Source organism: Lepidochelys kempii, chromosome 3, assembly GCF_965140285.1.
Source record: "Lepidochelys kempii isolate rLepKem1 chromosome 3, rLepKem1.hap1, whole genome shotgun sequence".
In the NCBI taxonomy this organism is placed as follows: Eukaryota; Metazoa; Chordata; order Testudines; family Cheloniidae; genus Lepidochelys; species Lepidochelys kempii.
In genome coordinates this window covers 199,715,530-199,732,128 of record NC_136382.1, presented here as the reverse complement: position 1 = coordinate 199,732,128, position 16,599 = coordinate 199,715,530, and the positions used below count along the sequence as shown (strand labels likewise).

Here is a 16,599-nt window from a genome sequence, read left to right as displayed (position 1 = left end):
ACACTCCCCCTATCATTTCCATCCCTGAGGTTATCACAGATTAGAAGGCGAAAAAAACGCACTCGCGATGACATGTTTTCCGAGCTCATGTAGTCCTCCCGCACTGATAAGGCACAGCTTAATACATGGAGGCATTCAGTGGCAGAGGCCAGGAAAGAATTAAGTGAGTGCAAAGAGCAGAGGCAGGACGCGATGCTAAGGCTAATGGGGGAGCAAACGGACATGATGAAGCGTCTGTTGGAGCTGCAGGAAAGCCAACAAAAGCACAGACTGCTGGTGCATCCACTGTATAACCGCCTACCCTTCTCCCCATGTTCCATAGCCTCCTCACCTAGACGCCCAAGAATGCGGTGGGTGTGGGGGGAGGGGAGGCTCCGAGCGCCCAGCCACTCCACTCCAGAGAATGGAGCACACAACAAGCAGCAATAACAATAGGAATGTTGGTCGCGCTGAGGTCTGACCTAGTCAGCAAACAGCATCAGCGAGCTTTTAAACGTCCAAAGGCACATTCTACCACCATTCTGCACTTGCTCAGCCTATAGCTGAACTGCTCCTTACTACTGTCCAGGCTTCATGAACCATGGGAGCAAGGGGCAAGCTGAGGTAGGTGTGACTGTGCGGTGTTGCCGGCTGGGAGAGCAGCCTGAGGCAGAAGCCTCCAGCTCGCATGATATTCCAGGGAGGACTGAATCTCCATGAGATGAAACTTAAAGAAGAGAATGACCTGGAGTCTCTGGTTCCCATTCAGTGCTCTAAGAGGAGAATAGCCATGTCTGTCCAGGTGCCCCAATCAACCTCACGGAGGTCTGCCAGGAGCACCCAGGAGACATACGACGGCTATCAGTCCTACCGCACCGTCTGCCGTGAAAGCAAGAAGCTGCTGATGTGTAGCAATGCAGTACTGCATCTGCCAGCAGTACCCAGAAGACATAAGGTAATGGTGAGCTGAGCGGGTTCCATGCTTGCCGTGGTATGGCGTCTGCACAGGTAACCCAGGAAAAAAAGGAGCAGAACGACTGTCTGCTGTTGCTTTCATGGAGGGAGGGGGGCCTGACGACATGTACCGAAAACCACACGTGACAATGTTTTTGCCCCATCAGGCATTGGGAGCTTAACCCAGAACTCCAATGGGCAGCGGAGACTGCGGGAACTGTGGGATAGCTACCCACAGTGCACTGCTCTATAAGTCGATGCTAGCCATGGTGGTGAGGACGCACTTCACTGACTTAATGTGCTTAGTGTGGACATACACAATCAACTGTATACAATCAGTTTCTAAAAATTGACTTCTATAAAATTGGCCTAATTTCGTAGTGTAGACATACCCTATGAGTACTAATAGCCCAATGGTAAGGGCACTCTCCTGAGAAGCAAGAGAGACTCTGGTTCAAGTCCCTGCTCCACATCAAGCAGAGGGGGATGGAACCCAGCTCTCCCACCTCCTGGATAAGTACTCTACCCACTGCATTAAAGGCTGTAAGGGGTCTCCTCCTTCTCCTCTGTTTCTTGAAAATGGCTGACTGGGCTTAGGCATCTAACTGCAGAAAAGGATTCATGGCTGTGAATCTTAAGCAGAAGGATGACTTCCAAGCAGTATCCCCAAAGGGAGGAAGGAGCTTTGGAATCCAGTCCAGATCTGAAGATAGCACTGCTGAACCAAGTGCCACACTGGATCTAGCAGCATGGGACATGGTATAGTGTTTCTAAAATGTATGTATTGAAGACTACGTAGTGGCCCTCCATAGCTCATATACTAGCACATTCTTAAATTATGTCGTAGATGTTACCTATGATCTGGTCAAATGCACTATCATCCTTTGGGGGGAGTAGGGACTGAATGACTGCAGCATCGTAAGTGATAATACATCCAGAATACTGTAAAAGGCAGGACCTACCATCAAAGCACCAATGTCCAAGACCCTATGGGCTGATGTGATGACTACTAAAAAGCCATCTCTGCAGATGAGTAATATGTCACCCAGATTGTTCTGACTGCAGGCACAAGTATATATTTCCTAAACTCCTTAAATCACAATTAGAAAAAGGAAAATACTCACATACAGTTAAGTTAGTTAAAATATCTTTAAAACTAAATTGCATTGGCAATCAAGTCCAACATGCAATTTAGGGCTTTTGTTTTTCAAAAGCAGTGGGCCTGAACAAAGACTCTTGTGTACATACGACTTAAACCCAATGTTACTCAAATCAAGCAGATGGCAATTCTTCAGGCAAGTGGCTTGTTTCAATATAACTGAAAAAAAGCTTAACAGCCAAAAAAAATTGCAGATTAAGAACAGGACCTTTTGCCATCCTCTAGTACGAATAAACATTTTCAACCATGTTCGAAGTCAGGTTTTTTTAAATGGATATTTAGGAAGGGAATGGCATTTTATACTGGAAAGAAGAAGTTAATAGGGGGAACAAAAGTGAACATCTATTGCTGATAATTACTTGTGTCTGCGGTCAGAACACTCTGGGTGACAGTTGGCCAATCAGTCAGTACTCCACGCCCAGCTGGGGAATAAATCACCTAATCCACTTAAACAGAAACAGCTCCACTTATGAATACATTTAAGATTAGCTCACATGCAAAGGAATATAATTTCTCAAACTCTGTATCATCTAATTATTTAGCATGCACATACAATCTTGAAGATGTGGAAATGTATTTTAGGTCAATTTCTAGTTTCTTCACCCCTAAATGTAGTGAAGTTAAACAGATTTTTAACTTTAAATTAGAAACTCTCATAAAGAAATGCTAAAGAATAACAGAGATTAGAACTTTTAACTAAATTGTAGAAATTGTGAAAAAAAAACTAAGAATATTTTGTTGTTCACTTGGGCCTTGTCTAACCAGTCAGCTTACAGAAAGCACACTAGCCCACTGTGTGGATGCTGCTACTGCACACTAAAAGTTCCACAGTATGCTTTGACATACTGCTGTTCGATAGCAAAACTACTCTGGTCAGTGGCATTGTCTAGTTCTTATATAAAAGGAGTACTCAGTGCTATGGAGGAATACTTTAAAGCAGTCGTGGGCCGCATACGGCCCGTCAGGGTTATCTGCTAGCGGGCCGCGAGACAGTTTGTTTACACTGACCGTCCGCAGCCATCGCTGCCTGTAGCTCCCAGTGGCTGCGGTTCACCATTCTCAGCCAAAGGCAGCTGCCGGAAGTGATGCCCCGAGCTGCGAGAGCGCTGCAAACTCCAGAGCCCCCCGGTATTGCTGAGGTTTTTTTAATGTGCACATTTGGTATTACAATGTCACAAAAGTATTTTACCAATCTGTTTTAAACGTTACCTGCAATATATTAACAGTAAGACTAATACTTATCAGTTAACCATTTAACATTTTACATCCCTAGTTAGGAGCTGTAGACTACAGAGGTTGCCTCTTTTCCTCTTCCTCTGAGGGTACACTCTGCTTTCGCATCTGTTCCTTCCATGAACCAGAACAACAGGTACTGAGAGAATGGCACAGCCATTTCGCCTACATTGTCCATCTTTAGCTTTGTGAAAGAATAAAGAGGAAGCACTGGAGGGACAGGTCAGAACCCACCCCCAATACATGCAAAGAATGCGGGGAAACCCCTCCAAGATGGGTAGGGAAAATTCTGCACTTCTCAGAAGAAGTTTACTCTAGAAGTGCATAAGTATATGAAATTTTGAGGATTGTATGTTTTGGACACCAGATGAAGTAGTGAATAAAGTTTTTGATTATATTTAATCTAGTAAAATATTCTGCCTTTGGTAATGGAACCTTGATGCCACGCTTTAACTTAGCATGAAATGCTGTTGTAAGCATTAAAAGTCCCCTTACACCACCTTAATTACAATGGCAGTGGCAGGTGCTACTGCACACTCAAACAAGGATCTGATATCCTCGTATCAGATTATCCAAAAGACTTAATTGATAGTGATTCCTCCAGTATGTGTTCCACTGACTCAATTTTATTAAGCCAAATAGTGGAGATTCCAAACTAATTCAGACCAATTAACATGCTAGTTTTCCCAACACACAGATACACTGGGCCAAATGTTCAATTGATGCAGTCACGCTGAAATGAATGAGTTATACTGATTTACACCAGCTGAAGATCTGGTCTTTTGAAACTAGCTGAAACTATAGTTTATGTTGTGCTACCTGTACCTTCCTGGCTAACACCAAGGCAATGTAAGTGCATATGGCCTCTCAACTGCAACTGCATAAAGCCAAGTCAGGACACTGCTTTTTTCTGAAGAGGCTCCAGTGAAATTAGGACAATCACTCTGGCTGTAATTAAAAATGTTGGGTTAAAATATTCACTGGCGTGGAACAGGTTTGTCAACCAAATGAAAGGCACCCCAGGGGAACTCTGTTAGGGGAAAAAAAGAAAAATCAAGCTCATTGAGGTTTTATCCTGTAATGTGCAAGTACCATGTAAAGGCTCCAATCCTTACATTTTTAAATATTCACTTTATTGTATATGCAAGTTCTACTCCACTTCATGACTTCTGAAAAATCCACCCAACAAAGAGAATGGATGTCCAAAATGAAACATTAAATGAGTAAACACTATCTAAACAAGACATTTACATGTGAACTAGCCCTCTGGAAAAAAATTAAGGCTGTGAAAAATGGTGTGTTTTAAGGAATCGGAAATTCAATTGACTTTCACAAGACCCTCTGAGTAGTCAAGCTGTCCACAGAGGACTGATCCAATTCCCACTGCAGTCTGAGGGAGTCTTGACTGGTATTAGTGGGTCCAGAATTGGGCCCAAAATGAGTTATCCAGGTCTGATTTCAGTGTAATTTTTGTTGAGTGTGCTACAGAATTGCTACATCCAATTATTTAATCCCTCATCTGAACCGAGGGAGGCCAGGGACTAACATATCCCTCTTAGCCCTAAAGTTGTTCCCTTCAGATCAGATTTGATGCATATTAAAAGCTTTCTCACTGGCCTGCAACTGCCTGCATTCTACATATTACGTAGACACATTATTTCAGCCCACAGCGTTGTCAATCTGGTTGCTTTCATAAGGACCGAATTCACTGAAATTTAGAGAAAGTGGTGGGATTAATCAAATTACTTACCACTAAGCAGAGTTCTCATATTTGGTCATCTCCTCTACTTACTATCCCTGGTGCTCCCCATAACTGCTGCCACATGTCCATTGAAATTTCAAATTGCAGGTTGGTAAAATCACGCACCAGCACATGTATCAAGCATTGACCTGCCCCACATTACATGAATGTCAATACTCTGCAGAGACCCTCCTCCCTCAGTTACAGGGAAGTGTGCACAAGCCTGTAAGCAACAGGCAAAGGTCAGATACCAGTAAATAACCCATTTTCCCCCTCTAATTCTTATCTTCTCTACTGAGCCTTAGCACCTTTACATAAGGAAGGTATGGACTTGAGAATGTAGAAGAAATAGGCCTGATTCTTCACTGCCTTGCACCTTGTGCAGTCATTTACTCCAGTACAGAGCAACGGTAAAATATTATTCCACTTTCATATGCAGTATTATTGTCACCACATTGGTCCCAGGGTATTAAAGAGACAAGGTGGGTGAGGTAATGTTGGTCCAATAAAAGATATTACCTCACCCACTTTGTCATTCTAGTTCCGTAGCATTTACGTGCACTTTAAATGAGGGTAAGTGACTACAAGCCAGTGGAGAATCAGGCCACCAGAGTCTGGAGAACTGGCTGTCCAAGAAAGGCATTGGCCACAAACAAAATGCAAGTAAATGTTTAAAAGAACTACTACCCTTCACTTTCACAGTAGTCATATTTCACGGAAGGGATATGTTTGGAATAGGCTACAGCGGTTGCCTTGCTGCACTACTTGTAAAGTCTTCAATAGACCAACCCCACAGTTGTGACTTACACAGTCCACCACTAATTTTTCTTTTATTTAGTATTGTACTAAGTATCCTACTTTAGCCAACTATATATTAATACTCCTACTGTAAACCTATATATTAAGCAACAGAGAGACATGATGCCGAAGTGACAACAAAGGCTCAAAAGTCAAACTAGCAGGGAGGGGAAGAAAAGGAGAGAATTGTGGCAGTTTTGTAGTAAAGGAGCATAAGTAACATGGGCCAGGTCAATACTAGATGCATGAACTGATGCACATTTACCTACCTGATATTTCAAATTTCACCACCTCCAGGTCCACAAAATAGTGTTATCAGGAAACATTAAAAAATGGGAAACAATGATAGATCCCAAGCTGGAGAAAATGTTTTATTAGATATTTATCTGCCCATATTTACACTTGTCACATTTCCACTTTAAAATGTGCAATAGTGTAGATATATTTACATCACAGACAAGACAAAAAGGCATCTTTTTTCTCAGTTCTTTTGAAATTGCAAATAGCAGGAAGTTCTATCAGCACAGAAGATAATTTAGATGATCTGATATTATACCATAAGATGGCCAAAGATGAGTAGTTTGTGATGCTATATCAGGTCACTTCATCTACAAAATGAAAATTTAGATGTGAAATTTTCACATTATAAATTATCTTTGCGGTAAGAGTGACAAAAGATCTACTCACCTTTTCACTGGATTGTCTTCTTTTCTTTAGCTGAATAAGATCTGTTTCCACCTTTTCTGCCAGCTCCAGCTTCCTTTTGTTCCTCTTAAAAGCTGCTAAACTAAACCCTATAAAATATTTTAGAAGCATTTAACTAATGAAGGGTTATTCAAACAAATACTAGATTAGTAAGGTATTACACTTCAGAAGTCTCTTCCACCCCACATGATTAGTAGCAATAGCCAAAGTTAACATATAGATTGTGTGAAGTTTCAGTACTACAGATTTTACATCTTTTACTAAATCAAAAGGAGATATTGTTCAAATATAACCTTGAGTAAAATACCTAATGCAGACAAGTCACTGAACACATCTGGAAGTTATGATGCCCTAAATATCTTCCTATTTGGCAGTCATGTAGCAACACTAGACAAAAGAAAAGCTGTAAGTGTCTTGTTAGAATGATTGTTTTGGACTGTTAAGATGTAAATAGATGCCATGTGAGCTTGTTTTGATGATATCCATAAGTTTGTGTAGCCTCTTCACCATGTTTAATTATATATCTGTATGCTCACCCACATATTTAAATCCACATAACACACAGGCAATATTTTTATGCACCATAATCCAGCACAGGCTAAAGATCAATACATCCTGAGGATGCATACATGTGTTTCTCCACATTTAATAACTACATTTAAAAGGAAATGTTTTCTAAATTACAAATAAAAATGTGATGCTTAATAAAAATGATGGTGTATTCTCAGTTTGAGGGTTTTGTTTTACAAAAAGCATATTGACAGGAACACTTTTGTAGTTCAAATTAGTTTTGACTTAATGTTACCCTCAGATTGTCTTAATTCCCCCCATACTTCTAAGAGGGATAGAAGAAACATTGCAGCGGGTATTCCCTTTGATAAGCAGAGACCTATACAGGTATATTCCAAAGCCAGTGAAAGTTAAATGCAACAAATCCCTACATCACAAAAGAATGTTTAATTACATTTCAAATATAGCTGAAAATAGCTTTCTTTCTGTAGAATTATCATTTACAAAGCCAGCACAGCTTCAGGAGCAATCTATTAGTTAAGTGATACTGCCTAGTAAAACTAGCCAAAATTCAGAGTTTCCAGTTCATGGAATATTTCAACATTTCAAAATTTGGTTCTGGCCAGATTCAGGTTAAAACCAAATGTTTGAAAGTTTCTCATGAACCAGGAATTCTGAAAAAGAATTGGTTTCAAAAGCACCAAAGCATGGTGTTTCCCAAACAAAATATGATCCCCAAATCCTGGTACATTTTTTGTGAAACTGACATGATACCAGTTTCACCACTATTATTCAATGGTGGACAACAGTGAAACTGACAAATTTCAGCAGCTGCCAGGGATCCCGGGGTCCATGGCTCCTGGGCAGCCTTGTTATGCAGACTTCCCCAGAGCTGGGCACCCCAGGGCTTCCAACCTTCTGGATCGTCTGACTCTCTGAGCTACCTGACTCCCACCACCTGGGGAGCCAGCTGGCCTGCGGTCTGGGCTCTCAAGGACTTCCAAGCTCATTGCAGGAGCCTAAACCCTAACAGTCACAGCTCAGGCTGAGGTTTCCAAGTTCCTGGGTACAGTGGCAGTGAGCCTAGGACCACTGTGAGCCCTGGCTCCAGGCTCCACAGCAAGATGCCTGAAGACTTCGAGACCCAGCTCAATCCAGAGGCCCCAAGCTTCCCATTCTGCTGTGGGGACCCTAGAAACCTGTGATCTCCAGCCCCAAAGCACTCTACATAGCTGGGGTGTACCTGGGCCAAGGACCTATGGTTCCATGGTGACCTGGCAGGGACCAGGAAGGTTTCCTCAGGACTTTCTAACCTGCTCTACTGCCTAGCCAGCAGAACACAACTTACCTTTGCAATTCACACAAAGTTTCATGGAAACTGTAGTTACATCTTCGGCAATTGAATAGGGAAGATTGAAAGACACCCAGTGCGTTTTCCTCTTTAGCTTAAAAGATTTTTAAGGTATGAAAATTGTGGGGACTAAACTATCAGTCTCCTTTCCTCTCTGAAGTGATTGAGAAAGCTAGTCTTCACAAATCCATTAAAAATTATAGATTCAGGAACAGGACAACCTGCAACAGCCAAGAAAGGAACCCATCCCATCATTCAGAGCATAGTAAAGCAGGAATTCGTTAAATATGCCTATATATGATTCAATACAAAGAGCTCTTTAGCGTGTAAACTGATCTGAAGAGTGAAAAGAGAACAACACTACATTGGAAAGATTACTCCAACTCCAACTCGGCTTGGTTTGAGAAACTGTCCTAAAAAGTACAAGCCATTTAGAAAACACGTGAATTTAAGTTCAATGTTTAACAGGTAAACTTTCAGGTTGACTTGGGCCTCAATCCAGCAAGACACTTAAGATCGTGTGTAACTTCAAGCAGGTGAGGACTCCTACTGATGTGCTCAAGTGCATTTATTGGAACCTAAATGGCTCATGGACAATGATAAGGCTCTGGAGCTCTTCAGTTCTAGGTTACCAGTGACCTTAAGTCACTGTCATCTGAAAGCTGTGTGGCAGTTTAAATGAACAAATTAGTGGTTTCAGTCCTGCATGGACAAGCATACATAGACCTAAACCACAATTAATACTAGTTGGAACTACTGGTAGCATTGTTGGCAATGGCAAAGGACTGAATGGGTTTGGAGACTGAACTATTCACCCTGGAAGTGATCCTTCAAGAATAAGACTCATGCACATTGATAGGACAGGGTGGAGGATATTTGCACTTCCAATACTCTTGGCTTATCTGTTCAAAGTCCAAAAATCTGTGTGGAAGCGTATTCTGCCAGTCCATCCTACCTGCCCTGAGGCTCCCCTCTCCTACAGCTGCTTTTACAGCCTATGGTGTGAGTAGTGGCCACAGCCCATCTGTACCACTTGTATATCCACTGGCCCAATGCCTGTACATGATTATGGAATATATAGGCCAACTCACATCATGCTACTAATACTGTCCTGTAAGTTAGTTTACGCTGGGAGAGCACTAAGACCAAATGATGCAATAAGTGCACTGTAGGATGTCTCCCATCACTCTTGCACCTTGGTTGGCTACTTCGCCACTTCAACTGCACCCTCAACATATGAAGATCTCCGAAGTTCAATAGGTAAAATTCACATGCTATCAATAGAAGACATGAGTCTCTAGCACCTTTCACAAGCATAAGAGTTAATTAGTTTTGACTTTAAAGTGTACTTTCATTTTTCACTTATCTAAAGGTTTGTGCTTTCAAGAAGCATACTCTCCTAGAGATTTGCTTTTAAAGCCAATTTTATACATAGGTTTTGATTCAGTGCAGTATGTTGTAATAGTATTTTCACAAAGTCTTTTCCCTTAACATGGCCTTTCAAGAGGGCACCACTGGATTACCAAATGCAGGGCATAGGACAAAGGCCATCATTACTCAAGAAACTGTACATGCCTAAAGGTAATAAGCAGCAAATAAACATGAATTTGGGATACCAATATGTCATTCAACTCCAGAAAACTGGTAAAAAGTATTTGCACAGTTTTAGCCTCCATAGCAGTTAAAATTTATATAATCATGATGAGATTACAAGACTGGTTGGCATCACTGATTCAAAAAATCAATATAACACATTAAATGGATTAAAAACTGATCTCAAAGAGTAACTGCAAGTCACTTTTCATCCAAAGCCAAAGGTCATGTTTCTAGCGGAGGTCCAAAAAAATTGGTTCTTGGCCCAATGATATTTGAATCTATGATTTCTGAAGGATATAAAACTGCTAGAAAATCACAGATGACACCAACTGGTAATATAGTAACAATAGATCAATTTAACAGAGATCTGTATTGCTTGGAAAACTGGTGTTATTTGAACATGTTTTTTAGTGCAGTCAAATTAAAGGTCATACATCCAGGAAAAAGGCAGGTCACACTTAAAGGATGGTTAACTGTATCCCAGAAAGAAATGACTCAAGAGGACTTGATGGATGACCTACTGAACACAGACTCCCAGGACAATGCAATGACTCAGAGGGTTAACATGATCCTTGGATGTACAAACAGGGTGTGAAGGGGTAAACAAACCCAACACTGGGCCCAAAGGGGTCAAAAGGCCCAGGTAGCCCTGCCCTTTCGGGTCTGCTGAGCATGCTCTGGCTGGAGAAGTGGGTTAAAAGAAGCACAGAAGCCCAGGAGGACAGGCTGCAGGAGAGATGACTCCTTCTCTGGGAAGCTAGACAGAAGGCTGAGCCTGAGAGGGGACTACAGAGTGGATAAGGCCCACAGGCAAGGCCTTCTCCAACCACTACCACGTTTGAGAACCAGCAGATCCTGCAGGGCCCTGCTCACTTGGACTCCTTTGGTAGGAAGCAGCCTAGAACAGCGGACTTAGACTTTCTGCAGGGAGGACCCTGCTGGTGTTGCTTCCCATGGAACCCTGGGCTGGGACCCAGTGGAGAGGGAGGGCCCCGGTCCCCCTGCTATACCCCCCTGAAGAACAAAGACCCAGATGTGGGTGGAGGCCAAATCATTTACAGCTTAGAGTCAGAAACCAGGCACTTCTACTGCTCTGACAGAGAGACAAGGGGCTGGAAGTCAGGTGCACTAACTGCTAACTGCACTAACCTCTCCAAGCACCCTGTTGCACAGGGGAATCAGGTCTGTGCTCACACTTCAGAAAGGATGCTGAGTAGTTGGAAAGGGTTCAGAATCATTAAGTCTGGGAAACCTGCCTTACAGCAAGACAAGCTCAATCTATTTACCTTAAACAGGAGGTTGAGACAACTTGAACATGGTCTATAAGTACCTACATGGGGAGAGATTCTGAATAGCGGACGGTTATTTAAGATAGCAGAGGTATAACAAGATCCAAAGGCCAGAAATGAAATGTTGACAAATTCGGACTAAAAATAATATGCAAATGTTTAGCATCTAGAAGAATTAGCCATTGGAACAATTTACTTTCGGACATGGTAGAATTTCCCTCAGTTCAAGTCTTTAAATCAAGATTGGAGGTATAAAAAACTATGCTGTACTCAGCCACAAGATACAGGTTTTATTCAGAAATTACTGGGTGAGATTTTTGTCTATAGTCAATCTAGATCACAAGGATCTCTTCTAGCATGAAAACCTGTAAGTGACCAATTTCTAGCCCTATACACTTAAAACACAAATGTAAAAGACCATTAGAGCAGTAATATTGTATTTAGTGGTTGATCTAGTTTCTCACCTTTAAATATGGCCTATACAAAAGCAAAAAACAGTGAATTGTAGAGTTGTGTCTTTAAAGTTAAAAATAACAAGGATAAGAGAGGATTTCAGCAGCTAGCTGATGTTAAGATGGTCTTCCCCTCTTGCCCTCATCATCACCACAAATCCCATGAAACTTCTAGTCCATCAGTTCCTACACTGACAAATACCTCAGCATGTACTTCAATGGCAAGGTCAACCACCACATAATGCAGAATAGAATAAATCTGGTAAAGTCAGTTACAGTTCCATAGTTAAAGTTTTGCACAAAACTGGGATTTAGCCTTTTATTTAGGAAGAATAAAACATATCCTCCCCAAAATTAGAGCACTGAGAATTCTTGAGTAAATGCATTAATTTATTAGAGTTTAATAAGTTTAGCTCTTGATGTCAAACCATTGTCCCTAATGCTCTTAATGGAGTCTCTTCAGACTTCCCTTATAGTTGAAACTCACTGAAATCTTATGCTTATGCTACACTTGATTTTTAGAATTGATAGTTTTCTCTCGGCTATTTTTCACTAATGAAAGTTTCTCCTTCAGTAGGAATTCTGCTAAGAACTGCCCTCTTTCAAAATGGCTGCCACCACCTATTGTTTTTAAATAGGACTCAGACCACAAGCTGCCCTTGCAAAGAGTGCCACCATTTACTTCCTCCTCAACGTTTCTCAGCAGCAGAAGGGGATGGCATCTTCCCCAAACCACTGTTGAGAACAATGAGCTGTAGTAGCCATTTTCAAAATGGCAACTCTTCATGAGTTTGAGGTAGAATTGGAGGGTATAACCCCGTTCCACTGTGCTGAGGACCCAGCAGTCTGAAGTTATAGCAGTCCACGCCAAGAGGAAAGGGGAAAGGCAGTTGGAGAACACTGGGAAAGATGGATCCTGGGAATAGTCTGGTAGGTCGCCCTCAGGCGCACCCTCAAAATGACTGTTTGGCCCCCTGCTTATTACAGGTTGAGCCCTACAGGGCCAAGGGTGGAGGCGGGTGGCTCTGGCGGTGCTTGTAACCCTTAGCTCATTTATGGGGCTGGTCCTGCCAAGGCTGGCTCCCCTGGCCCTGAGGCTGCTGTGGTTTGAACCGTTTACATGCTGGGGCTGGGACGTAGAGATCCAGGGTTTTCAGGGTGGTGCGGGAGTCCCTGAGGCTATTCAACTTGCTGTGTTTGCTCCGCAAATAGGGCCCCGCCGAAGGGAAGGTCCTGCAATGACTGCTGGGCCTCGGTGTACAGCCCATGGAGGAGAAGCCAGGAGACTTGCCACATGGAGATAGCAGAAGCCATGGTGTGGGCAGCCGCAGCATTTGATGCTGCCTGGAGGGCCGCTCTGGCCGCAGTCATGCCCTCATCAAGGATCACTCTGAACTCCTTCTTGGAAGCCACGGGGAGCAACTCTTCAAACTTGGCCATGGCTTGCTGCATATTAACATCATATTGACAAAGGAGGGCTTGGTGGTTGGCCACTCTCAGCTGAAGGCTGGAAGACGAATAAACCTTACGTCCAAAGAGATCCAGCCTCCTCGAGTCTTTATTTTTGGGGGTGGCCCTGGGTTGTCCTTGTCTTTCCTTGTGGTTAACCGCCTCAGTCACAAGGGAATGAGGGGCTGGGTAGGAGTACAAGTACTTGTGCCCTTTGGTCAGCATGAAGTACTTGAGTTCGTCCCTTTTAGAGATAGGGGCCAGGGAAGAAGGGGTCTGCCACAGGGCATTACTGAGCTTGGAAATCCCTTCATGAAGGGGTAGAGCCACCCTGGCAAGAGCCGAGGAGCAGAGGACATCAAACAGAGTCCGAGAGCTCTTCCAATTCCTCTGCCTGAAGCCCCAGGTTAGAAGCGACCCCCTTCAAAAGTTCCTGGTGCGTTTTGGCGTCATCCTGAGTAACTGGGTGAGGGGGCCCTGTGATAGCCTTGTCCGGCGACGATGAGGACAGTGCTCTAGGAACCTCCACGGCCATTGGTGGTCCAACAGCTTGCTCCCTATGGTCCTCCTGGACCATGGAGTCTTACTCCCCAAAGCCTCGAGCACCGGAGGGAGATGGGATACTGAGGTCGCTGGCCTCTCCGAGGCTCCCAACTCTGATCAGGCAGCCTGGGAAGGTTGGGTGAACCCCCAAAGGTTCCAAGGATACCATGGCGCTGGCCACTGTGCTTGGGGCCATGGGACAGGTTCCGGTGCCAATAATGTAGATGGCACCGCTGGTACTGGGGCTTGTCCCACAGGCAGGGAATCTCTCTCCGAGCTGGAACTACCAGTGGAGCAGTCGGTCCCGGGCGACCAGGATCGAGCTGAACAGTGGCTCTTGTCCAACCAGTGCCAGTCACTACATCTCTAAGTCCACCTGTCCGAGCAACGCTGTCTTGGTCGGGCTCTCGGGTGTTCAGCGGATCTGCGTCGGATACCCAGTGATCCACGCATCATACTACTTGACCAGCACTGGGACACTGAACAGGACCGGGAGCTACTACGGCCCGGTTGCCAGGAGGATCGTCCTGAATAGGGCGACCTCCTTCTTGGAGGCAGGTGATGATGGCCCAGCAATCAGTGGTTTCTGGTGTCCGATTGGTCCCGGGGTCAGTACTGGGCCCTTGGAGACAGTCGGGGCCAGTCCCGGCATTCTTGCTGAGTGGCACATGCCTCAGAGGGTTTGTGCCAATCTACCAGCAAGTTACACCTTGAGTCCCTCAATTGGTGCCCCTGGTGGGGGACTGAGGTGGGCTCCGCTGAGCCTGCCTCTCCAGTCCTGAGACGTGACGGCTTCAGGTGGGCAAACATTGGTGGGACGTCCCTCTTAATGGGGATCAGTACTGCTGAGGTGGGGACACATGCACAGGTCCCAATGCGGGTTTTTCCTGACACTGGGGTACCGCGGGAGTCAGTGTGGGCAGCATGGGGAGCATCAGGATCTCTTGAGACACTCAAAGAGCTTCGAGCGTCGACGGCACCTGAAACTGGCTAGGGCCTGCCCCGCTATCCGGGGTCACAGGAGAAGCATGAGATGGGCTGCACTGCTTGACTTCTTCCCCAGAGCTGTGGAGGGGGATTGGTGCTGGCTCGTGGACCACGCTGGCAGAGCACTGCCCACAGAGGCCTCTGTGCTTAGTGCGGAGCTGGACTGCTGCTCCGGTGCCAGAGTGAGTGCCGACTCCTTTAGGAGCGCTTTCAGATGGATATCGTGCTCCTTCTTTGTCCTAGGTTTAAAGGACTTGCAGATAGAGCACTTGTGACTTATGTGCCCTTTGCTTAAGCACCTTAGGCAGCTGGTATGTGGATCGCTGATGGGCATAGGCCGTTCGCAGCAATAGCAGGGCTTAAAACAGCTGAGTCCCGTTTGGGACTAACGAAAAGTTGAGAACTACTACTAAGGATAACTAAGAAACTACTAACTGTACACAACTATATTACAGATTTTCAAAGTTCACAAGAACAGAAAACAAAACAACGCTAGCTGAAACAGCAGATATTCCAGCACCATCACTGGCGGCAAGAAGGAACTGAGGGTGGGGGGAGCTGGCGGCGCCCCTTATACTGCGCCATGCGGGCGCCACTCCAGAGGGCGCCAGAGCTAGTCCCCTACGGATACTGCTGAGGGAAAAACTTCCAGCACTGGTGCATATGGCGAGCACACACACCTAATGTGAAATGGACATGAGCAAGCACTCGAAGAAGAATACCATGAATCTGACCACAGACACGATTTAAGGTTGATACTACATTTTTCATGATTTGACATTAATGATCATTAACTGTATTTGGCTTCCATGCAAAGTTTCATACATTAAAGAAATTCCGAAACAAAAAAATGTTCAAGTTTGAAGTACTTTAACAACTTAGGACAAAACATTACAGCAAATGTGTAATATAAACAAAGGAATGCAGAGTTAAACTTAAAACATGTTAAGTTATGGAAATGCACAATTAGAGCACCCAACCTCCCTAAATCTGTCTGGCAATTACACCAATGGGCAGGGGGAAACTCATCTATCTCTAAGAGACAGATTTCTCTATTCTAAGACCACATGCACCAAAATGCCTTATAATCATGTTACATGGCTGAGGGCAGAGGTAAGGTTCTTGGGTACCCTAACTGCATTTTCATAAATCAACATGTTTAGATTTCATTTCAATTTAATCTGACCTCGGAATTTCTTGAAGAGTTGTTTTGGGGAAAACTGCAACATCCCTGTAATACATTTACCCAAAACTACTACTATGTACTCAACCATAAATGCATCTGAATATAGTTTGCCTAAGACTCTACAGATTTGTTTTGCTGTTCAGCTATGTGATTTTGCAAAGGTTTTTGATAACTATTTCAGCGTCTTTGGAATAAAAGCTTTACAAAATAGCATATATAATGCTAAACAGTACTTTGGTCCTTAATAGGCTTCATGATTGCAGGGATACCTGTACAGTCCAAGCTGAGGCATCACCAGAAGTCAAGCTCTTCAGACCAAATTTGTGATATTAATTACAAGTCACATAATAAAGTTTGTGGTGTTACTTTATGGAATTATATTTCATGGTGAATATTTACTGAGCAAGTTATGTGAATACATTTCTTATCTTTGGGTGTAATTCTGTGGTTCACATATGAAAAGACATACTTTAATACAAGATGTTGCACGCTTTGAGTGTGTACTAACTATTTTGGAAACTAATCTAGCATTCCAGATTTCAGAGGACAAGTCTTAAGACCACAATCTCACAGCATTAGGGTTGTCCTATATGATGATGATTTCATAGAAAAGGTACAAAGTGCAAGAAAATTTGAATATTTTCAGAAAGCAAGATTTAGTCAAATC

The 16,599-nt window shown here is 43.7% G+C and overlaps 1 protein-coding gene across 14 annotated transcripts in view; it reads right to left on the bottom strand.

The window, feature by feature from the left end:
- Positions 1-16,599, bottom strand: part of TASP1 (taspase 1) — a 157,464-nt gene that overhangs the window by 101,367 nt on the left and 39,498 nt on the right. For all 14 annotated transcript variants that reach the window (XR_012158326.1, XR_012158327.2, XM_073339577.1 and 11 more), the window contains one exon: positions 6,552-6,658. Coding sequence is in view for 12 of the 14 variants with exons in the window: in XM_073339577.1 (XP_073195678.1) it covers positions 6,552-6,658 (107 nt within the window). In the remaining 2 variants the exon portion in view is untranslated. The remainder of the gene's footprint in view (positions 1-6,551; positions 6,659-16,599) is intronic.